At 44.6% G+C, this 24,751-nt stretch overlaps 1 protein-coding gene and 1 long non-coding RNA gene across 3 annotated transcripts in view; both read left to right on the top strand.

The window, feature by feature from the left end:
- LOC310766856 overlaps window positions 1-24,751 on the top strand; it is a 292,292-nt gene that overhangs the window by 222,980 nt on the left and 44,561 nt on the right. The gene's annotated exons all lie outside the window — the stretch shown is intronic.
- The window catches only part of SYNE3 (spectrin repeat containing nuclear envelope family member 3), a 92,500-nt gene that overhangs the window by 23,188 nt on the left and 44,561 nt on the right, over window positions 1-24,751 (top strand). For both annotated transcript variants that reach the window (XM_083611810.1, XM_083611811.1), the window contains exons 2-8: window positions 558-633; window positions 10,211-10,368; window positions 12,554-12,726; window positions 13,971-14,280; window positions 19,396-19,557; window positions 21,191-21,535; window positions 21,821-21,957. In XM_083611810.1, the coding sequence (XP_083467936.1) occupies window positions 10,225-10,368; window positions 12,554-12,726; window positions 13,971-14,280; window positions 19,396-19,557; window positions 21,191-21,535; window positions 21,821-21,957 (1,271 nt within the window). In that variant the 5' untranslated portion in view covers window positions 558-633; window positions 10,211-10,224. The remainder of the gene's footprint in view (window positions 1-557; window positions 634-10,210; window positions 10,369-12,553; window positions 12,727-13,970; window positions 14,281-19,395; window positions 19,558-21,190; window positions 21,536-21,820; window positions 21,958-24,751) is intronic.

Raw genomic sequence — 24,751 nt, 5'->3', positions numbered from 1 at the left:
AGCAACAGCCATTCTTTTCAATCACTTAATGCGTTGGGGAAATCCCCGAGATGAAAGTAATCTATGAGATTGTCTGGTGTTGCATTTCCCTGCCGGTTTTCTAAGCAATATTAAAATGAAACTTAATCTGTATTTAGGGTGGTTGGGTGCCCTACATTTCAGAGGATGGGGCTCTGTTTTAACAGCTGCCGGAAGACAGTCCTCTATTTGAAGACATCCTTTATTTGAAGAGCTGTCCGGTCAAAGTCTGATTTAAAGATAAAGAACCCTAAGAAGGGAGCATAGGGGCCTTGAAGTGACCTCTCAGCAGGTAGCAGGTAACTTCAGGATGACAGACTGACTGAGCAGGCAGACAGGTCACCAAGTCAACCGTCCTTTGAAATAGAGTTTTTGCCCAGTGTTAGCAGACACATGCCCCTAGTTTTGCAGTGATCTGAATCTTGATTGCTGTCTGAAGTAAGAGAGGAACCAATTCAATCTGGTGATACCAGGTATACATCAGTGCAAGAGCTCTTCTGTCCTTTGATATATGGATAAAAATATAACTCTTATTTCAGGGAAGTGAAGCTGGCTTCATAGATTTGGTCTGTTTTCACCAGACACCTGCTAAGGATTACAGCCTGAAAGTTGAAGGTAAGTTCCATGTAATGTTTACTGGCAGTTCTGAAAGAACTAGCAAAATGCCCATATATTTTTTTTACGAGCTGGATGTATGTAAAGGGAGGGTCTGCACAATGCAGATAACCTGTGGCTGTCTTTTTCAGATTACAAAAAGCATGGTTATTCAGGAGGCTTTTGTCTGCTAAGTATCTGCTGTTGTTCTTTTTTTAATGTAATTTTTAGCTGCGGTCTGTGCCTTTTCATTGTGTTTTTTGAACTATTTTATGGTTGCTTTTTTGTTGCATTTCATGACATTGCCATTTTAAATTGTTGCAAGCTACTCTTCACAATGTATACGCGCTTAAAGAACAGAATAGTGTTATAAGAAAAAACTGCTTCTTTTCCCCTTATGGGGTATCCAAGATCCCACATAGAGTCCTTATGTAGGTTCTCTATCGATAGGAGAAAATAACAGAGGCCAACCAGAGAATATTGAGAAGCAAAGCAGCTAGTAAGCATGATCTTTATTATACTGTTGCACCAGGGTCCCCTGCTCACCCCATGCAGGGAGGGAGGAGAGGAACCCAGAACATTGGTGTGCAAGCTCTTATATAGATTTTTGAAATTGTAGCTGAAGACCACCCCCCAAAACATTATACATACATCACAGAAAGATGTGGTCCCCCAGCAGAAATTTGAGTGTGTCGCTTCTCCTGTCTGCCAGGATATCTGATAATGCCTTATCTGACTGCCTTGTCTGGGTAGCCTGGCCATTCCTTTGAGATGGTAAATACTTAGTTCCTGAATCTCTTACGCATATTGATAGTGTGCTCAGTTTAACAGATTCTTGCCAGACTGTATTTACAGGGAGGTGTAAGCCCCTACAGTCCAAAGACAATTGGAAAGCTTTTCCCATTTCCTTCCTCCTTGCAGAGAAACATTTGAGGTCAATTTGGGAGAGTCAAAATGGCTTCAGGATTGTTCTCCTGTACTATTTCAGATGCGTGGTTTATATACTTATGTATGCATAGAGTTTCTGGGCATTTTGCATCAGACACCCCTTTTCCACTCAGCTCCTCAATAAGGCGCCGCTTGGCATTTTTACCCTGCCCTTTCCTCCAAGCAAGCATTTCAAGGAAGTGTGCAGTAGTGGAGGCAGTGCAGTGTAGTGGTTAGCGTTTCGGGCTAGGTTCCCCCACCTCAAAGGAGCCTCTTCTATAAATGAAGCACAATTGGACAGGAATCAGCAAGTTCACTTCGGAATGAAAGGAAGGAAGGAGCAGCATTCCTAAGTCATCCAAGCAGCCTCAAAAGTTCTTATTATCTAGATTAGTACTAACAAGTGTGATAATTATCTCAGATCATTTGATCCAGACAATCCTATGGACATTGGCCAGTTCCAGGCTGTCGCCTGTGTATAACATTTGACACACTCCAGCATATTTTGAGTAGCTTTCTCCAAAGGAAACTCAGAGCACTGATCATTTCCAAATGGAAAACGTTCTGAAAAAGTTGTAATGCTGGAAAATGCCAAGATTGCTCCAGCTAAGGTTTACTCAGCGTAGACCTATTTAAAGTCATTAGGCCCAGGTTAGCCATGCCCATTAATTTCAGTGGGTAAAATTTAGTTGACAGCAATCCATTATCTCAAATGGGAACCAAGGTCAATATTCTGCAGCATCTCTTATCTCCATGTTTTTATACAGTATTCGCATAAGAATTGGGATTTGGATGGCGGTCAGGTGTGGAACGTGGGGTAATCTGAGACATGCCGGTGCTATTTAGGAGCCTTGTACAGTATAGATTTTTGGCTTAAATGTGTATTTAAAAAAGGAGTGCCAGGAATTTTCAGAAGCCCGTTTTTGTTTTGCTTTTCATCCGAACAGCTTTGGTAGCAAAGAGTGGATTAGGAAACACATTATGAAGTATTGCCATTGTTACCGGAAAAATCATTCTTTCTCAGACTGAGCACTTCTCCAGATTTTGAAATGCAATTTCAGATCACAGAAGTGCAACTGTAAATATGTGATGTTTTAAAAAGCATACAAAATGTGTACTTCAGGGGGAAAGTGCTGAAATGTGTACAATGTGTACAATTTCATGTGTTCTTTCTGAAAGTCTGCAGAAAGCACGATAAACGTGTCTGAGCACCAGGAAAACTGACATGCGACAGGCTTTGGCTGGTCCATCCCATCTTTATTTGGTAAAGCCATGTTGATAGATCAAGATGTAGGTATTCTGTTTGCATCAGCTTTTACACTGGCCTTTGGAAACGCAAACATGTACAAACAACTTGTGGGAATGTTCAGGCAGGCAGGAGAGGATATATTGTTTCATAATGTCCTTCCTAACTTGCGCTAGCAAGTTCTAGTTACAAGTAGGTAGTTGTCTTGGTCTGCTGTAGTTGAAACAAAATAAAAAATTCCTTCCAGTGGCACCTTAGAGACCAACTAAGTTTGTTATTGGTATGAGTTTTCGTGTGCACGCACACTTCTTCAGTTCTATAATTTAGCAGAGTTTCAACATTCCCTTTTTAAATACACAGTGGTTAGCTTCTTCCAAGCTCATTTAAGCTTCTCAGTATAGGATTCCTGGTAATCCCCTTTAAGGTAAAGGGACCCCTGACCATTAGGTCCAGACGTGGCCAACTGTGGGGTTGCGGCGCTCATCTCGCTATATTGGCCGAGGGAGCCAGCGTACAGCTTCCGGGTCATGTGGCCAGCATGACTAAGCTGCTTCTGGCGAACCAAAGCAGCACACGGAAACGCCATTTACCTTCCCGCTGGAGCGGTACCTATTTATCTACTTGCACTTTGACGTGCTTTCAAACTGCTAGGTTGGCAGGAGCAGGGACCGAGCAACGGGAGCTCACCCCATCGTGGGAATTTGAACCACCGACCTTCTGATCAGCAAGCCCTAGGCTCTGTGGTTTAACCCACAGCGCCACCTGGGTCCCGGTAATCCCCTTTACTCCCCCTTAAAAAGAATAGACACAACACAATCTTGTGTAAAAGTATAAAAGAAGTTTACTCACACATTCAGTTCACAGATGGATCCCTGAAGGCAGACTTAGTTACAAAGTATATACACATGGATTCTATCCCATAAGGATATAGTTCCTTTGTGTTCTGTTGGCTGGAAGCCAACAGGGCATCTCTAGCAAAAGAGATGTTGCTTCTATGAGGAATGGAGTCAGAGAGAGAGAGTGGGCTTTGTTCCTGGTCCTTTTGTCACCTGGACAGGTAAGGTCTCACCCATCTCTAGTCACATGCAGAGGAAGTTTGTCCCAACCCAGGAGGAAACAGGAAGTTTTCTATTGGCTGATGCAAACATCCCATTTCATGTGCACTCTAGGAATGTTGAACTTATTTGCTATGTGTTTCACATCCTACACAACTAAGCAGGTAAAACTACCAAACTAAATTAAAACGCCAGCTGGTGCAACGTGTGCACAAAATATAAACATAAAAACACCACTAAGCAGATAATATCTCCATGCTCAATCAGAATTTAAAAATTCTGCAATTTAAAATTAAGGACATTGTTGAGATACTTGGTTGCCAAGAGTTTTGAAGTTTTTGCTGCGACAACCTTTTCTTGATCTGCAAGATCTTGATCCATCCCTCCTTGGGTGAGATGGTAGAGCCATGTCAGTAAAGCCACTTTTAAACCACTTTAAGTTTGTAGTGTAAATGTGCTGCCAGTGGACAAAACAATTTCAGCCAATGCAGTTGAGCACGTCTTCCATTTGAAATGCTTAAAACACCCAACGGCCCCTTCACGTCTACTTTCTCTTTCACTAATGAGCAGCCCAAGACAAATCCACCTCTACGCTTATGTAATAAGACAAAATAGACACAAAAATAACTCCCCAAAATACACAGAACACCAGCAGTGACGTTTTGCAAGGTTCTCAGGAATGCATGACAAATATTGACAATGAAGGTGTCACTGCACCTTCTCAAGGATCACTTGTTCCAGTGTCAATATAATTAAATGGTGTACGTAAAACAGAAGAAAGCACTGCTCTGGATTTTGCAGTGCCTTGGATAATAAAGAAAATTTCTGAGTACAGTCATACCTTGGAAGTTGAATGGAATTCGTTCCGGAAGTCCGTTCAACTTCCAAAACGTTTGGAAACCAAAGTGCGGCTTCTAATTGGCTGCAGGAAGCTCCTGCAGCCAATTGGAAGCTGCAGAAGCCCCGTCAGAAGTTCGGCTTCCAAAAATAGTTCACAAACCAGAACAATCACTTCTGGGTTTGCGACGTTTGGGAGCCAAAACGTCCGAGTACCAAGGCGTTCGGCATCCAAGGTATGACTGTACAGTGGTACCTTGGGTTAAGTACTTAATTCATTCTGGAGGTCCGTACTTAACCTGAAACTGTTCTTAGCCTGAAGCCCCACTTTAGCTAATAGGGCCTCCTGCTGCTGCTGTGCCGCCGGAGCACGATTTCTGTTCTCATCCTGAAGCAAAGTTCTTAACCTGAAGCACTATTTCTGGGTTAGCAGAGTCTGTAACCTGAAGCGTATGTAACCTGAAGCGTATGTAACCCGAGGTACCACTGTATAATGCATATTTGGACTGGGTCCCCCCCCCCCCCCAGTAAAATGATTTTTAAAAACCTTTAAAACAATTCCAGTTCAGATGCAGACAGGGAAAGATTCCATAAGCACCAAAAAGGCAACAGAGACAGCACTATTGAATCATAGAATGGTAGCATTGTAAGGGCCTGTTGTTTAATCGTTTAGACCAGAGCACGCCAGGCATTCCTGTCTTCCACTGCCTCCCATAATTTGGTCAAACTCATGTTGGTGACTTCGAGAACACTGTCCAACCATCTTGTCCTCTGTCGTCCCCTTCTCCTTGTGCCTTCAATCTTTCCTAACATCAGGGTCTTTTCCTGGGAGTCTTCTCTTCTCATGCGGTGGCCAAAGTACTGGAGCCTCAGCTTCTGAATCTGTCCTTCCAGTGAGCTTGTAAGGGCCTATATATTCCCTATATTGTGCAGAATTGACCTCCTGATATCCTGGCCTATTGAGATGTTTTGCCCTTATGTGAACAAGCTCCAAAGAACCACAGACCCTCATACAGATTCCAAATTCTCCCCTCCTCTGGCCGCATGCCATAATTCTCAATTTCCTAACCTTGTTTGTGACAGACCATAGTTTTCTAGTTTGTCTGAACAGTAAACTATGGTTAGAGCTTGCCTGCAGACTAGGATCACAAATCAGGATCATAGGCTGGATTGCAAATAAGGCTTTTGTTTGTGAAATGCCCCGAATTTTTGGCTAGCTATGCAGTCATTGCTCGTAGCTAGTTCCTGCAGTTCACTTTGCTAAGATTAGTCATTTAAATTAAGTTGCCACTTAACTGAAAATGTAGGCCTCTGGGCTGGGCTTGTGCTTCTCCAATAATTTTTGTAGTATCTAGTGTTTGAGATGATGAAAGCATTGGGGTGGCCCATGGTGCTTTGTGATGGGGCAGCCTTTCTCAACCTGTGGGTCCCCAGATGTTGTTGAACTATAACTCCCATCACCCCTAGCTAGCAAGGCCAGAGCTCAGTGCTGATGGGAGTTGCAGTCCAACAACATCTGAGAATCCACAGATTGAGAACCACTGTATGGGGGAAGGGGGAAACATCTCTGATAAGATCTCTGTTTTTCTCAGAAAGGAAAAGCCAACCGAGGGGGGGGGCATACTTAAAATGTGTGTCTGTCTGAGCAGTATATTCACACAGTTAAAAATAGGGCACTTTGAGACAGGGGGAAGAAGGACAAACCCAAAACATGAAGTAGAAAGCCAAACAGATTACTCGTTATTCTCTTCTCTTTTTAACGGCTGTTGTATATAGAGTAACTGGGAAGTGAAACAAGCACAGATAATTACATTAAGCTCCCGTGTGCCCTGCTGACAGCTGCATCTGGGATGCTTTCACATCTGCCAAGGCCTGTTGCTGATGCATTCTGGGAAATTAAAAAGAGTTTATAGCCCCAGCTCTGCAGTGCTGCTGGGCACTCTGCTTCCACAGCCAGATAAGCCTGACAGGGGCCGCTGATAGGCAAAGGGACAGCGGAACCTTTGCCCAGTGCACCCTCAAATGTGAATCTAGATCTGGTCCCAGGTCTTTATCTTTAAGGCCTTATACAGATCCTATGAACAGTTGTACTTACAACTGTCCAGAGTCTTTTCGGTGGTGGCTCCCAGATTTTGAACTCCCTCCTTAGGAAAGCTAGACTGGCTCACTTCTTGCTGTCTTTCCACTGGCAGGTGAAAACCTTCTTGTTCCAACATGCTTTGGGAAGCTGACCACTTTTAATGAAAGAGCTGGTGTGCTGTTTTCATTGTAATGCTTGGTATGGTGTTAATATATTTATGTATACTGCTTTAATTCTATCAGTGTTTAATTGTTTCTTTTTAATGGTTACTTTTTCTATGTTTTTAGTGGTCCTTATTCTTATCTGTATGCCACCTTGAGTCCCGTAAGGACTGTGAATAGCTCAGTTGGTAGAGCATGAGACTCAGAATCTCTGAGCCATGGGTTCAAGCCCCACATAGGGCAAAAGATTCCTGCATTAAAGGGGGTTGGACTAGATGACCCCTGTTGTCCCTTCCAACGCTACAATTCTTGGATTCTAGGATTGCGGTGTAAAAAGGCAAGGTATAAATAGATAAAGAAAAGCAAGCAAACAAACATGCTTGAATAGTGGGGCTTAGACAGAAGGTAACTGAGGTAGTACCTGTGGCAGAGACTGGGATTAGGCCTCAGACTTGAGTCTTCCTCCCCGATGTCTTTACTGTCAGGAGAAACTGCTGAATTAACAAAGAGATTTTGCAATCATTTAAAGACATCACAAAATGAAGTGATGATGGTAGTTCTAAATTTGATGGAATTTCACTTCTCTGTTGATCAGGACAGTGTTTACTTTTCTCAAAGCCTTTTCTTGTTGCATTTCTTGTTACCTTCCCTCTGTAACCAACCATCTTATAGCAGGCACAGAGAACATCCAGCTCAGTGGCCTTAACTAGGCCCAATACAAGCCAAACTTTGCCTGCAAGGCTATTTCACCTGCTCTGGACCTGACATCATGTGTGGTGTCAGGTGAGGCACAGTGAGGAATGTGGCTCCAAAGGACCATTTGGGAGCTGAAAGTGAGCTCCCAGCCGTTCTTCTGCAAGCTGGGTTCGCAAACAGTGCCAAGTTCATGGGGTGGGGGTGGGGGGCTCACTGTCACCGCCAATTAGGTGATCAGCTATCAGCCACCCCCGCTTGTCTGTTTGCAAGATAAAAATGCTTAAGAATCCCTTGCTCAGGCAGTCAAAGGTATTGCGGAGGCTGCTGGCTTTCCATCATTAGGGAGATTACTGATTAATAGTCCTTAATAGACAGTCAATGTCTCTGGAAGGAAGCTAATGCTTAGAATTAGTGCCAGAGAGAGATATTGGCCTGTTATGTACTGAGTTGAATAGGATCCAAACTGCAGCAGTCTGATTGGTCCTAGAACAATAGGATCCAAAAGGCAGCAGTCTGATTGGTACTAGAACAATAGGATTCAGAATGCAGCAGTCTGATTGGTCCTAGAACAATGCAGCAGTATGATTGGTTGGCAGGAACCACCCAATCATGCTCCAGATAGAAGTGAATCCACAACCTGATTGGCTTACAGTAGAATTCCGGAATTAGCCAATCATGTGCAGCCCATTGTGTAAATAATGTATATAAAGCAGATACTTTGAGGGGACATTCATTCCTCCTCACCACTATGAGCTGAATAAAGAGCATGAAATCACTTTGCGACTCTGAGTATATTTCATGGCCTCTGTGGAAGGAGGGACACAAAGTTTTTTGAAAATTCAGGGTGGGGAGAGAGATTTGGATAGAAATAGCCATTTTTTGTTTTCTGTTTTTTTCCAGTTTTGAACTTTATTTTGGCTCAGCTGTGTAGGGCTTTTCTTAGACATAATGTAGTTATGGTCACTGTCACTGGCGAATAGAGAGTCAAATATGTTGGGGGCAACCAAAGCAGTTTCTGTGCCAAAACCGGCCCTAAACCCCGATTGAAATGGATCCAGAAAATCAGTTTCTTCCAAAAGCGCCCGGATCTGGTCTGCGACCATTCGCTCCAGAACCTTGCTTAGGAAAGGGAGATTAGTAACTGGCTGGTAGTTAGTTAGGTTTTCTGATTCCAGGAAAGGTTTCTTAAGGAGTGGTTTTACCACTGCCTCCTTCAAACAGGCAGGGACCACCCCCTCTTGTAAACAGGCATTGATCACCTCCCTGGCCCAGTAAAATTCTTCAGCTGACACAGTGAAGCTTGGGCAATTGCAGATTCCCATCCGTGTGGAGGCTTTTTGGAGGCAGGTTCTGTATACACCACTCAAAACTATTTCCCTTTGTTCTTCACTATGAGGAAATATACCCTGTCCCTAGATGAACCCTGCCCACTTGAAGGCAAGTTTCACCTTGTGTGACAGGTTTGAAAGCTTTACGTGCCCAGAGGACGTTTGTTGTAATGAAGCCTCACAACTGAAAGTTTGGGGCATGCCAGCCGAGCAGAGAGAAGGCATAAGAGCATGAGGCAAGCCCTGCTGGATCTGGCCAATAGCCCAAAAGTCCAGCATCCTAATCTCACAGTGGCTGGCCAGAAGCCCATGGGTAGCCTGCAAGCTTGGACATGAGCAAAACAGCAATTTCACCTGCCTGCAGTTTGCAACTGGTATTCAGAGGTGCAGTGTTGATTTGCATGTGAACTTGGTCCAGACATGGCCCTGGTTCAAAATGGCATACCAGATTTGGCATGAGCAGAAAGCATTTTCCCCAGGTATGGAGGTGCACAGATGGTGCAGATAATTGGCACATTTGCACACTTGAGGAGAAGCTAAAGAAATCCTGTTTTGGAATCAGCAAAGAGCAAGGAACTGGAAGTACCTATGTAGTGCTTATTGGTTTTTAATTCACCCCATCCACATACCACAGTGTCCCAAGCAGAGATGAAACAATCAGCCTATTTCATGTCCATTTCTCACTGGTAAATCGGTCCCATTCTGTTTCTATATACAGTGGTACCTCGGGTTACATACATTTCAGGTTACATACGCTTCAGGTTACAGACTCTGCTAACCGAGAAAGAGTGCTTCAGGTTAAGAACTTTGCTTCAGGATGAGAACAGAAATCATGCTCCGGCGGCAGCAGCGGGAGGCCCCATTAGCTAAAGTGGTGCTCCAGGTTAAGAACAGTTTCAGGTTAAGAATGGACCTCCAGAACAAATTAAGTACTTAACCCGAGGTACCACTGTACAAGTGCGAGGTTTTTTTTTAAATGCTGCACAAAAAGTGCATTATTTTTTAACGTATCCCCCCATGCACATTTTATATGCATTTGTTTCTTCAAATATGCCTTTTTGAAGGAGATGGCTACATCACAGAATTCAGAGAACTGAACCGCGTTCCGATTTGCATATCAGTCCAGGAAACATGCAGCAGGTTGCTTGCCTTAAAAAAAAAAAAAAAAGAGGACTGAAATCCATTGAGTAGCCTTAGTCCAAAGTGGTTCAGCGCTATAGTAATGCCTCAGGAAAGTAAGCTTGTTCAAACTCCTCTCTCTCCCGTAGTTTCATCTAATGCAATGACCCAGCAGCCACAGGATGAATTTGACAGCAGCGTGGAGAAGGCAGTAGATTGGATGAAGACCATTCAGGAGAGACTGCGGATCAATGACAACACCAAGGGACCTAGGTCTGCCCTGGAGGCCAGGCTAAGAGACACAGAGGTACACACACACACACACACACACACACACACACACACATGATTTCCTTCAGACATTTTTTTCAGATGTAATATTGTTACTGCTGTGATTACCATCTGAACCTGCCCTGACATTGAGATCCTTGTCCGAGGACCTGCTCCAGATGTGCTCCCCAGTGCTATTTTTCTAGAAAAAGAGGTGCCAGAACTCGCCATGAGTGCCTCCCATGTTCTCTTATAATATCAATGGCTGCCCCCTGAGAGGTGCCAGAACTGAGTTCTGGTGAGTTCCAGCTGAAAAAAAAGCCCTGGCTGCAGGCATCTGAAAGCAAAAGGCTATGGCACATCCTTCTGATTTAATCACAATCCAGTCCCCTGTGCCCTGTCTTTTTCTCCTATTAAATGATTAAATTAGCTAATGGTTAATTCATATCTGCAGTCATCGTTACATACAGAAATTAGTCTTGCTAATGTCTCAATCTCGTTGGCTGTTGGCTTTTTAAATAACTTTGGCTCCAAAGTTGCTGTTTCTGAGCTGGGCAGTTTATAGTCATACTTGATTTATATGATTTATGTTCCATTAATCTGTTAATGAAATCTTCAGCCAAGGAAAGCAGAGATTTATTTTTTTTAAAGCATGAAAAACGAGAATGTCATCATTGCAACAGATTTTCTCAAGAACACCTATTCACCTTCCCATTACTGCGAGCACTAATGAGTTCTGAAACCTGGCTTCAGGTTTATTTATAGATCTTCCTTTTGTTACCTAGTGCAGTTTATATTCTGGGATTGGCTCCTGGGAATTTTAATTAGTTCTATAGAAACACACCCTGGTTTACGGGGAGATGCAACCTAAGGTTTAATTTAGACATCATGGCCATCCCATGGTGTGGCTATCAGATAAGTGCTGCAATGATCACATGCTCCCTTCTCTCCTCATATACTCTGATTCTCTCATCTTACCTCTCCTGAACTACAATTCCCAGAGTTCCCGGGGAAGTGGGATTCATTGTTAAGTCCCTCTGGGAATTGTAGCTCTGTTAATGGAACAGGGATCTAACAACTCACAGCACCCTACTACACTTCCCAGAATTCTTTGGTGGAAACCATGGCTGTTTAAAGTGACTTTAAAAGCATAGTGCAGATGGGGCCTTAGGTTGCACGCACACCTTACATTTAAAGCACATCACCTCCCCACAAGGAATCCTGCGAATTGTGGTTTATCCCTCACAGCGCTACAATTCCTGGCGCCCTTAACATAGCATGGTTCCCATGATGCTTTGGGGGGGAAGTCATGCATATTAAATGTGCTTTAAATGTACAGTGCATACCCAGCCTTCACCTCAAAAGTTCTGCTACCCTACATGCATTAATTTGGGGGGGGGGTCCCCCCACATCATTTGGCTTCCTTGTGCCCTTGTACAGTGGTACCTCTGGTTGCGAACGGGATCCATTCCTGAGCCCCGTTCGCATCATGAGCAGAACGCAACCCGCATCTGTGCATGTGCAGGTCGCAATTCGCCTCTTCTGCGCATGCGCGTGATGTCATTCTGAGTGTCTGCGCATGCGCAAGAGGCAAAACCCAGAAGTAACCCGTTCCGTTACTTCTGGGTCGCCACGGGACTCAACCTGAAAAGACGTAACCTGAACCGAACGTAACAAGAGGTACGACTGTATTTGTGGATCAAGCTGTGGAAGCCTGATTCGTACATAGAATTATTAGATCGAGTCAATTAACAGCCAGCTCCCTGGAAGCCTGCCACAGGGTTGTGGCCTGCTTGGATATTGATTTATTTTTTAATACTGTTTTCATTTTGTTGGTTGATTGCATTTATATATACCAACTTCCTGCCAAGGCGCACGCAAGGTGGTTTACAATTTTCAAAACAAATAGTACAAAATAGCCTAAGGCGTCCTTCAGGGGCTGATGGCACTAGCACCATGACTTAGGCAGCGCCTCCTCTGCCTTTCCTGAGGGCACACAGGCCTGAGGAGCAACTATCTCAGCAGTTCTTTAGGGCTGCTGAGAGACCCTTCCTAAACCTGATAGTTTTACGACCCATAGCCTGGATCTCCTGGCTTCTGCTTTCTCTAAGGGCCCTTAGTCTCCCCACGAAAGGTGGAATGGGGTTTTGCAATGCTCCTAAGTCCCCTTTAAAAAAAAACCTATTTGTGGTTTAATTTTAATGTTTGATTCTTCCTAACAGAAAATCTGTGCTTTGGAACCTGAGGGCCGGTTGAAGATGGACTTGGTTCTCATGAAGGCCGACGCTCTCCTTCAGTGCACCGGCGAGGAGGAGAAACACGAGATATTATCCAAACTAAAGGATATTAAAGCCATGTGGGAAGAGACAGCCATTTACATTACGCATTGCCACAGGTAAGATTCCAGCCGTAGGAATGTGCCATTCGCCAAGTCAGACTGTTGGTCTATATAGCTCATTGTTGTCTGCATTGCCTGACAGTCATTCCCTGGGGTTTCATTCAAGGGGAGATTCTCGGACCTGCCTGAAAATGCCAGGGACTGAACACAGAACCTTCTGTGTAGAAAACTTGATCCACCATCTCTGTCATTTTTCCCAGGACATCCCAGACTCTGCTTTTGTTCTCCTAGTTTGGCTGTGGGGAATATATAGCCCCTCTAAGCCAGGGGAAGACCCTACCTTGAACACTGTGTTGTCCTCCATATCCAGCAAAACTATTATGACACAACAATATTTAGTTCTCCCTTATAGCACATTCATAGCAAATGTACAGACCATTTTATCTGTGGTAAGAATCATAGAAATGAATGGGAACCCTAGGGTCATCCAGTCCAACCCCCTGCAAAGCAGGAATCTCAGCTAAAGCAGATGGCCATCCAACCTCTGCTTAATAACCTCCAAGGAAGGAGAGTCCACAGCCTCCCGAGGGAGACCGTTCCACTGTCGAACAGCTCTTCTTGTCAGAAAGCTTTTCCTGATGTTGAGTCAGAATCTCCTTTCTCGTAACTTGAAGCCATTGGTTTGAGTCCTACCCTCCAGAACAGGAGAAAACAAGCTTGCTCTATCTTCCATGATGCACTAGCAGAGGTGGACCAGGCTAGTGGGCCCTACCTTGTGTTTTACTATAACCCTGAGATCCATGAAACAGAGCCTGGTGCTGAAGACCTCACAGGCTGGAGGTTCCCCACTGGGGCTGAAGGACTAATAATAATAATAATAATTTATTTATACCCCCGCCCATCTGGCTGGCTGGGTTTCCCCAGCCACTCTGGGCAGCTCCCAACAGAATATTAAAAACACGATTAAAACATCAAACATTAAAAACTTCCCTAAACAGGGCTGCCTTCAGGTGTCTTCTAAAAGTGAGATAGTTGTTTATTTCCTGACATCTGATGGGAGGGTGTCCCACAGGGCAGGCGCCACTACTGAGAAGGCCCTCTACCTGGTTCCCTGCAACCTTACTTCTTGCAGTGAGGGAACCGCCAGAAGGCCCTCGGAGCTGGACCTCAGTGTCCGGGCTGAACGATGGGGGTGGAGACCAACCATAGTGACAACAGCAGTATGGGAAGGAAACATGGCCAACTGCTCTGGAAGAGGTCCATCGCTCCCATAACCCAACTCTCTATTTATCCTTTTGCAGCCGTATCGAGTGGGTGTGGCTACACTGGAGTGAATACCTGAAAGCCCAAGATGAATTTTACGTATGGATTCACAACATGAAGGTGACTTTGGAGCCTGACATAGAGCTGCAGCTTGGCCTGAAGGAGAAAGAGTGGCAGCTCAGCCATGCCCAGGTCCTGCTGAACGATGTTCTAAACCAGTCAGCCCTGTTGGAACGGCTGCTGGAAGAAGCCTCTTCCCTCTACAACAGGATTGGGGACCCAAGTGTTGATGAGGACACCCAGCAGAAGATGAAAGAGGAATACGCAGACGTCAAGGATGAAGCACAGGTAAGGAGGGAACTAATGGTGGGAAAAGGCAGAATATTAAAGCACAAGTGATAATAACAACAATATTACTTATAACCTGCCCATCTGACTGGGTTGCCACAGCCGCTCTGGGTGGCTTCCAACATAATAACATAATAAAAACACAGCAAAACACCACGCATTAAAAACTTTCTGAAATAATAATCTCCAGTTCAGTAGGCACAACAGGAAGTCTAATGTTGGTCCAGCCAAGGGGCCACATGCTCAGTGAAGTTATAGTGACACTTTTGGTTCCCAATTGAACTCCCAATCCCTCTCTCTCCTAAACTGGGCCGAGGGCCTTCTGGCGGTTCCCTCATTGCGAGAAGCAAAGCTACAGGGAACCAGGCAGAGGGCCTTCTCGGTAGTGGCGCCTGCCCTGTGGAATGCCCTCCCATCAGATGTCAAAGCGATAAATAACTACCTGACATTCAGAAGACATCTTAAGTTCAGGGAAGTTTTTAATCTGTGATATTTTAGTGTATTTTTGGTTTCTATGGAAGCCGCCCAGAGTGGCTGGGGAAACCCAGCCAGATGGGCGGGGTACAAATAATAAATTATTATAATATTATTATTATTATTGAGTTTTTACTCAAAGAGTTTCACTTGCTCACCACTGGGAGCAAACTAATGTTCCCATTTTGTGCCAAAAAAGTATTCTCACTCTTCCTGGCTGCATTCTCCTTAATTTTTTAAAAAAAGAAACAAAAAGAACTATAACTACTGAAACACAACTTTACGAGTTTCCTGCCAGTTTCTTTTCCATTCAGTTGAGCCAGAAATGGCCTAAAAGGTTTATTGGCAATTCACTCTTGAAATAATGTAAATAACCACTCAGGGGACATCCTGTCTTAGCTGAAAAGGAATATTTCACTACTTTACTGCAGTGTAGGTTAGTGGGAAGCATCGCTGGTGTTTTCTCTGTGTAACTTGAACCTGGTCTCATAGCAGTTAGTTGGTACATTCCTGACTGAGGCCAACAGAATGATCAATGAGGGCGGTAACTGGAAATGGGCAGAAAGCCTGGATGATTTGCAGGAGATCAGTAGGGATTTCTGACTACCAGTTGCTTAACAATAGCAGCAAGAAAATGACTCCTGCGTCCTAAATTATTCTGCCGAAATGAAGGAACCAGGAATGGATTTTTGTGCAAAAGGGTTGTGAGCTCTGTTCAGTTCTGGTGCTCAGATCAAATCCCCGGGTCCATGGTTTTTTAATTCTAAGTGCATGCCTTCTGCATCTAGCTCTGGTTGGCTGGCCTGGGACTCTACAATTGCATCCATGTATGTGTGGGCCTCATCCCAGGAGTGGAACAAATAGGCAGTGGCGTAGCGTGGGGGGTGTAGGGGGGGCCGGCCGCACCGGGCGCAACATCTGGGGGTTAGGGTTAGGGGGCGCAAATTACTTGCCTTGCCCCGGGTGCTGACAACCCACGCTACGCCACTGCAAATGGGAGATTGATACCCCATCTGCACTGTACATTTAAATCAGTATCATACCACTTTAAACAGGCATGCCTTCTCCCAAAGCATCCTGGGAACTGTAGGGTGTTGAGGTTTGTTAGGAGACTCCCATTCCTCTCACAGAGCTATAGTTCCCAGAGTGGTTTAATGGGTGCTTTTTTCTGGGGGGAAGCAGGGGTACACATACCCCTAAACATTTTGTGAATCTAAGTTTGGCCTCATTGAGGGGTAGTCTTTCAATATGAGTAGGAAAACGAGAGCACCCCTAAACAATTTTTTAAGAAAAAAAAGCATTGGGTTTAACTATCAATCCCTCTTTCCAATGAGTTACGGGAATTGTAGTTCTTTGTGGGAAACAGGGCTGTCCTAACGACTCTCAGCACCCAGAACAAACTACACTTCCCAGGATTCTTTGGGGGGCACCATGGCTGCTTAAAGTAGTATGATGATGCTTGAAATGTGGAGTGCAGTTGTGCGTGAAAACTGGACACAGTTTTATTGGCGACAGCAATATACAGGGTTGTCTAGGCATGGGCAGGAATAATGACCGGCTTCCTGATGATCCACCCCAGCTGATTTGCTGGGGTCCCCTCCTGGACGTTTCCAGCACAAGGTTTCCACTGTGGCGCAGGCCAAGTATGTGAGTTTCACTGGCCAGCTTGGCTGAGCAGTACAAAGCCATCCCCACCATACATTCAAGCTACAGCTGTCTAATGCACTGCCTGCAAGATCCCACCCACTACCTGGTGCCTCCACAGTTATGATAAGAAACAGATTTTTTATTTTTTTTGTCGAATGTCCCTACAGAGCTCCTGCTGAGGGGGAAAGTGAAAAGCTCACAACTGCATGCCAGTTTGGCGTGAGCAAAATTCCTTTCTAGCCCTGTCAACCAGTGACCAACCAAATTCCCAGCAAGGGATCTGACCGGGGGGGGGTTGTAAAGCAGGTCTTATGGCAGGAACCCCCACTTTGAGGAAGTCCCACCTTCCCAAGAAGCCTCATGAAAGTGCAGAGGCTTCTGGGCAATCCCACAAGGCCCATGAAATGCTTATTTCATGCAGGATAGTGCAAATAAACATATGCCTCACTGCAATCCAACTGGTAAGTTTGGGTTTTGTCATGGTTCAGGTGAGGGAAGCAGCAACAACAACCTGGAATTTCATTTGGCATCACTTTGCACTGATTACTTTTACCATCTCTTTTTGTACACAATGTTCCAGACAAAAGGTTGGGTCCCTGAAACACTAAACACAAATAACGCAGTCGTAACATTTTAACTCTCAACTTGTGTGCCTGACAATGACCTTTCGGTTGGTTCCACAAGAAATACCATAGTCTGGATCCTCTTGATAGATGTGCATAAGTAGCTAAGCTTTCAAAAGCCTTGAGAAATTGCAATAGTTATAAATTATAGCAGAGCCAGGCCAAAAAGGCCAACTGATTAAAAAGATAAACATGCAACCTTCATTCGCTTTTTCTTTCTTTCTAAGTAACCTGTTCTCATGGTTACAGAAATGCACCAGAAAATCTAATCCTGAAAAATGAGATAAGGAGCAAGTCAGGTCTCAGAAACAACCTTGATCTATTGTTTTTCAACATCCATGTGTCACAACATTTCAAAAGACGGCCTATTTATTTATTTGATTTCTCACTCAACTTTTACCATAAGGCTACAACAATGAAATAGAAGACATCTTTTAGAGGACATCTGAAGGCAGCTCTGTATAGGGAAGTTTTTAAACGTTTGATGTTTTACTGTGCTTTTATATTTTGTTGAAAGCCGCCCAGAGTGGCTGGGGCAATGCAGTCAGATGGGCGGGTACAAATAATAAAATTGCTGTTGTTGTTTGAAAAAAATTTTAATAAAGATTTTCTTGGATTGCAAAAGAATGTGCATTGTATAATGTTGGAGGGGAAGCAAGGTGAGTTGTGGGAAGAGGGTGGGTGGCAAACGTACAATATGTTGTTGCTGTGGCTGTTATAAAATATGAAACAATTATAAAACAAAGCAGTTACAACCATAAAACAGGAAAAGTGGAAAAACATATAAAACCAGTTCTGTATATAAAACAATTTTAAAAAACACACAATCCCATTATGTAAAGTAATACAAATGTTTGAAAACAATTCCATATATTTATAATTAAAAAACCAGTTAAAAATAGTTGCAATATAGATGGAAACTGGGATAAAAGTTCTCTTCTTAAAAGGCCTGTCGAAGGAGGACCCTTTTGTATATGATAATGCTGGAATAACGCAACAACAACGACAACAATTATTTATTATTTATACCCTGCCCATCTGGCTGGGTTTCCCCAGCCATTCCAGGCAGCTCCCAACAGTATATTAAAAACACGATAAAGCACCAAGCACAGAAAAAAAAAGCACAGGCATTCACGCTTCCACTTGTGTCATGCCTAGGAAGCCTGGGTCTGAGATCTTTTCCCCTTGCTCCACTGCTTTCCAAGGGAAAACCTGCTCTTTAGCGACAGATAGGAACAAATGGCAATCTGGGGAAATCCCAAATGGCCATTTGCTCCGATTTCGCACTAAAGAGCTGTTTTCCCTAAGTGGGAAAGGAGCATGGCAAGAGGAAGTGTTTCTAAGCCCTAGGTTTCATTGACGGGCAAACTAAGGGCAAGTGGAACTCTCCCACTGAAATAAAGGTGCAAGTCCAAGCCTGTTTACGGGATTACTTGGAAGAAATTATCGTCGGGCACAAGGTTGCAGCTGCAGTCAGTTGGACAGTTAATGCCGAAACTTCACAAGTTCCAGTGCACAACCCCAGCCAACCACAGCCCTTGGGTAGAGAAAGGCTTGCAGAATGATTTCCTTGTACAGTGGTACCTCAGGTTAAGTACTTAATTCGTTCCGGAGGTCCGTTCTTAACCTCAAACTGTTCTTAACCTGAAGCACCACTTTAGCTAATGGGGCCTCCCGCTGCCGCTGCGCCGCTGGAGCACAATTTCTGTTCTCATCCTGAAGCAAAGTTCTTAACCCGAGGTACTATTTCTGGGTTAGCGGAATCTGTAACCTGAAGCGTATGTAACCTGAAGCGTATGTAACCCGAGGTACCACTGTACTGCATTTTCATGAGCAAAAAACGGGTAGAAAATTTGAAGGCCCACACAGGCCCCCTGATGGCTGTGGCCTTCATCTGCATAATAAATTGTGCAAAAGCTAAGTAAGCAGCACTGAAGTGCATTCTTTTTCCGCGGATGAAGCGTTTTGAAATTGTGGGTATAAAATGTGGAAATCCAGCATGGATGTTTTGCAGATAGATTTTGGCATGCTAAGCCTTTCTTTTGTTATCTCGCTTTTTCTTTTCTAGAGAATGAAAGACTGTGACCTCACAAGGCCCTTGAAAACCTTGCATTCATTTAATTAAGTGCTTGGTAATTACAGCATCATCAGGCCTGGGACACACTGTTTTGTTCTTGAGCTGAAGACAGCAGACTGTTTCAAAATCCCCAAAAGCATCCAAGTGACGGGTGTGTGCGTGTGTGTGCACGAGCACACGGAGGGGCAAAGGGAAAAGAACAGGCTCTTTGTGTTCTGGGTTTCTCAAAAATGCAAAGTATGAGGACAAAGATAACTTTCGCTTTCCCCGTTTCTGATGTTTCTCTTTTCACAGAGGAGAGTGCAGCTGCTCGAAAAGATAACAAAGGAACACGAGCGATATAAGAGCAACGTGGACCAGTTTCAGCTGTGGCTGACCCAGGTGACAGAGAGATTAAACTCCTGCCTTAGTCAAGAAGCAAAATCGCCAGCAGAGAACAGAATTAAGTCATTGCAGGTACTTGAACGGTGTCGGGACTTTTTGTTGTGAGCGGAAAGCTTTACTCCTATTTCCTCGTCCGTCCATGAGCAGGTGTATGAAATGCACGCTCTGAAAGAGCTCATGTGTTCCACCCAAACAGAAGCCTGCATTTCAAAGACCCCATTCCTCTGCAGCTTTGAAGCTCACAAGGCAGCCTAGGGGAAGTTGCCTGGTCTACCTCACATGGTTGTTGTGAGGAATTTTTTTTTTAAAAAAGAAGAGATATTGTGCCGGTGTTGGAGCCCTCAACGCTTGAATGTGCCAGAATGTGCAGGACAGGCATTTTCATGTGGCATCCTTGAGCAACTGTTGTTGTTATTATTATTATTATTATAACATTACTACTACTACTACCTCACCCATCTGGCTGGGTTTCCCCAGCCGCTCTGGGCTGCTTGCAGCACATATGAAAACATAATAAAACGTCAAACATTAAAAACTTCCCAATACAAGCCTGCCTTCAGCTGCATTCTAAAAGTTGTGTAGTTCTTTATCTCCTTGACATTCCCCAGGGAGGGCACAGAGAAAGCCCTCTGCCTGGTTCCCTGTAGCCTAACTTCTCACTGTGAGGGATCCGCCAGAAGTCCCTCGGAGCTGGGCCTCAGTACCTCAGCAATTCAGCACAGCCTAACTCCTGAGCACCTCTCCCCATATATACAGTATATATTGGCCCAGTGCTCCAAGCAGCCAGGTGCCTGGGTGTGGCTGACATTTTAATTTCCTGCAATGTCCTGGAGCCGTGCTACACTGGGGGCATTCTGGGAAATAAAAATGGCGGTCTGACTTGGTCACATGTTACTGCTCAGAACACAACTCCTTGCCTCTAAGTAAGCCCACCCGGGCCCATCAGACAGAAATACACCAGGCCCTGCCTCTGGCCACTTAAATCCCACGTTGGCTCCACCCACTGACCTGTCCCTTGCTCTGACCACTGACTTGGTGTTCTTCCACATAACCTGCTCATTGGGCATTCATCCTGATTTGCTTGCAGGGAGATAAGACAAAGCTGACTATGTAACGAGCACCCCTTCTGGTTTGTTTGCGGGCAGGTTAGGTGGTGTTGCATCAAAGCAAGCATTATCCCACACTTTCCTCAGAGCAAAACGTCCAAGGTTTTGGGGAAGCGGGTTTGTTGCACAAGACTTCTCGGTCAGCTGTACTTGCACAACCTGAATTTGCTGGTATGCGATTGAATCACAGCCAAAAAATAGCAACAACCTGGAAGTGCTCTAGGTATTTTTTAAAAATTGGAAATTGACAACTCTGGGAGGAAGAGCATTTAAAACGAAATATTTATTAGCATTATTTGGGGAAGGGCCATAGCTCAGTGGGTAGAGCCTTGCATGCAGAAGGTCCTGGGTTCAATCCTGGCTTCTTCAGGTAGGGACTCCTGCCTGAAACCCTGGAGATCCACAGACAGAAAGTTCTGAGCTGGATGGGCCAATGGGTCAGGCTCAGAACGATGCAGTTTCCTATGTACCTGAGTAGTAGTAGTAGAATTGTAGAGTTGGAAGCAACCCCAAGGTTCATCTAGTCCAACTAGTCCTGGGATGTCATAGTAGCAACCTTGTCCTCTGTGTAACTCTTTCTGAACCCCTTTCTCCTGTAGGACATTGCCAAAGATGTGAAGAGTGGGGAAAAGAAATGGCGACATCTTGAAGCTCAGTCTACAGGTGTGATGCAGAACACCTCCCCGCTGGGAGCCGAGAAGTTGAAAGAGGAGCTTGAGGATCTGAAGAAAGCCCTGGAGAAGCTGAAGGTGGTCAGCGCTGAGGAAGAAGAGAGGCTGCTGAAGAGCCTTAAATCTGAAAACGCCTATCATTCGCAAGCCAGGCTCTTGGAAGGTGAGGTCCAGGACTTCCGTAAAAGCCTGAAGAGATTAGGAAGCACCTTTGAATCAGATGACAGAGTGAGAGGCGACGAAGACTTAATCACTCTGTGGAGAAAATTCATGGTGAGTGATTATTTTGTCAGGGACAGACAGGGAACAAGGAAATTGTTAAGTCTGTATTATCCTGCCGGGCTTTCTTATCTACACTTATACATGCCCATGTGATTGAAGTATGCAAACTTGTTTTGCTCAGGGAATTTTAAGAGCAATAGGGAAGCAATCTGGAACAAGAAAATTGCCTTTTTCTAGATAAGTGCAGCATAAAAATATATGCAAATGTGCCCAGTAAGATAAATTGATTTGATGTGTGTGTGTGCATTTTAAATCATAATACCTTTGTGTTTTAAGGCAGCAAAGGCAACTCTCGCAGCAGAGGAATCAAAGGTTGAGAGACTGAAGGCTCAGCTGAAGGATTTGTTCAGGTTTTCGCAAGACACCCAAGCACTTTCCGAAAGCATGATAGGCCTAATACGGGAATATCAAAGGTATTTGGGGGGAACGAGGAGGACAGAAACAAATAGCCGTTGAAAATAAACTATACCTGAAAAGAGTTGGTATTTCCCCAGCCACTCTGGGCGGCTCCCAATCAAGTATTAAAAACAATACAGCGTTAAATATTAAAAACTTCCCTGAACAGGGCTGCCTTCAGATGTCTTTTAAAGATAGGATAGCTACTTATTTCCTTCACATCTGAAGGGAGGATGTTCCACAGGGTGGGTGCCACTACCGGGAAGGCCCTCTGTCCGGTTCCCTGTAACCTTATTTCTCGCAATGAGAGAACTGCCAGAAGGCCCTCGGTGCTGGATCTCAGTGTCTGGGCTGAATGATGGGGATGGAGACGCTCCTTCAGGTATACAGGATGGGGGAGGTGAACCATTTGGCTTCTATCCAGGCAGCAAAATGTCTTGGATCACTATTTCACATCTGGCTCTGTTTGGTGGGATATTCATGCAAAGCAACGCTGTACCAAGTCAGTCCATTGGGTCATCTAGCGCAATATATTCACTATGCTCCATCTCCACTGCCTTGCCTCTGAATACCACTTGTTGAGACTCACAGGTGGGCAGAGTGATGTTGCGTTCATGTCTAGCTTGCAGGCTTCTCAGAGGCATCTGCTCAGCCACTGTGAGAACAGGATGCAATAGTCGATGGACCATTGTCCTTGTGTCCATCTCTGTAGCAGAAAGAGGTCAAGTGGGAGATCCCATTATTGGATACATGGGGAAAGTGTTGGTGTTAAGAGTCTTCCTTTTGCTGCTGACCCTTAAATGTTTATTGGATAATATAAGTCTTATGGCAGCACCTCACCAGGATTTCGGAAAGGGTCTTCTCAGCCCTGTGTGGAGATGCGAGGGAAGAAATCTTGGGCCTGCAAAGCAAATTGCTCTCTCACTAAGCTCTGGTCCTTCCTTGAAGTACTGGGTGGTTCTGCCACATACCTGGGATGTGACCTAAATAAGCTTTTTGGTCTTTTCCAAACTTACTAATCAGTGTTCTGGTGCTGGAGCACATCAGCAGCATTTAGTTGTGAGAAAGACTCACAAACACCCCTGTCTAAAATCCAGCACAGCCAATGGCAGTAAATGTAGACGATGTGAAGCTGGAAAGACCAGTGGTCTGACTTAGGGTATTGTATCTTCCCATCTTCTGCTTCTTAACCCAGCTCACCTGCCATTAGTGCCGAAACAGACTGTCGTTTCATTTTAAAATATCAAAGCGGTTAAACTATAATAGGAATCACACAAATATTAAAGCAGATCACCAGCTGACTATTGTGGGAAATGTACCCCCCCACACCTTACTTGTCTGTATAAGCCTGGCAGCAAGGAATTTTTCCCCACCAACCTTTTAAAGTTAATGCAGAGAGCACCTGCTGAATCTCTGCTGGAAGAGTTTTCCACAGAAATAGGCAATGACGCTGAATGGCTCAGTTTTGTGTTGGTGTCAATTGAGGATTTTTCCACCCTATAATCAAGCGGTATATCAATTTTAAAAAGTAATAATAATTATAATTAATAAATAAAACCTTGGGAGGCTGAAGCTCCTACAGAGGATCTCAGCGATGGCGCTGAGATATAAGGGCTTAGAAAGTCCCTACAACTACCTGGACCTAAGTTGTTCAGGGCTTTGCAAATTAAAACTAAGGCCTTGAACCTGGCTCAGTAGTCTGTAGGCAGCCAGTTTTAAATCACATCATTTGTTCCAGTGGCAAGGGAGGGTGGGAAGAAGGATGCTTCTCCTCTCGCTACCTTGCATGGCATCCTGCCCTCCTTCCTGTCTATTGTGAATGTCAGGTGTTGGCAGTCTGCTTTGAAAGTTGAGCAAAACCACTTCCCCTCTTGCCTGGGTGACATCTGTCCTACGAGCCAGCTTGCTCTGTAGGTCACTTTTAGTGCTGTTAGTCTCTAGGTTAGGGCTGCCCATTTATACTTTGAATCCTTATCTTGAAATGTTCTGTGCCTTGTTTGCCGTGCTTGAAGACAGACAGTACAGAGGTAGCAGTAACAGTATGGCCCTTCTCTCCAGTTTTGCTGGGCTAATTTCTTTCCCATCGTAGATTTTTGGGTACACCTATCCTGCCAGTTTCTAATAGGCAACCTCCTGTTTCCTACTTACATTCAGTCGGGATAGGCAGGAAATCCAGCCCCTCTCTCCCTCTCCCTCTCCCTCTCCCTCTCCCTCTCCCCCTGAGCTTTGGCAAAAGACTTGCACTTCCAGGCTAACTGGAATCAGGAAGTGACGAGCATATAGCCCACACCTTTCCAGACTTGGAGGAAAGATCGTCGGCCTTGCAAAGGCGCGGTTAATTTTGTTTGCGTCTGAAAAGCTGTCTTCCTTATGTCAAGCGCAGAGCACGCTGGCAAGCTGAAAGAGGTTTGTCTTTATTAAATGGGTCGTTTCAAGAAGGCAGTTCAGATTTTAGGAAGCAAGTCTGGGATGCTTTCCAATGAGGAGTAGCAAGGAAAAAGAAAACTCCCAACGTTTGCCAACGCAGAAAAAACAGATTGCTGCCAGCTCGCTGCTTTGCAGGAAGTGGCAAATCCTTAAGGGGCAGAAGCAGAAGAACAGCAAAGGTAGTTGTCGCAGGGCCTCCCATCCTCCAAAACTAGTTTGAGGGCAACCTCCTCTTATTGTATACAAAGGGAAATGAGAATGTTGCTGTGCGGTGTCAAGTGAGATGAAAACTCCTCACTGTCTCTAGTTTAGCTAAAACAAAAGGTTTCTCTCAGGGAGAATTAACACCCAGGAGATGTTTTCTCCAAAGATGTTTCTCCATTA

Source organism: Podarcis filfolensis, assembly GCF_964270895.1.
Source record: "Podarcis filfolensis genome assembly, chromosome: 1".
Classification (NCBI taxonomy): domain Eukaryota; kingdom Metazoa; phylum Chordata; class Lepidosauria; order Squamata; family Lacertidae; genus Podarcis; species Podarcis filfolensis.
Note: the sequence above shows the minus strand (reverse complement) of the source record. Positions and strands in the feature narration are given on the sequence as shown.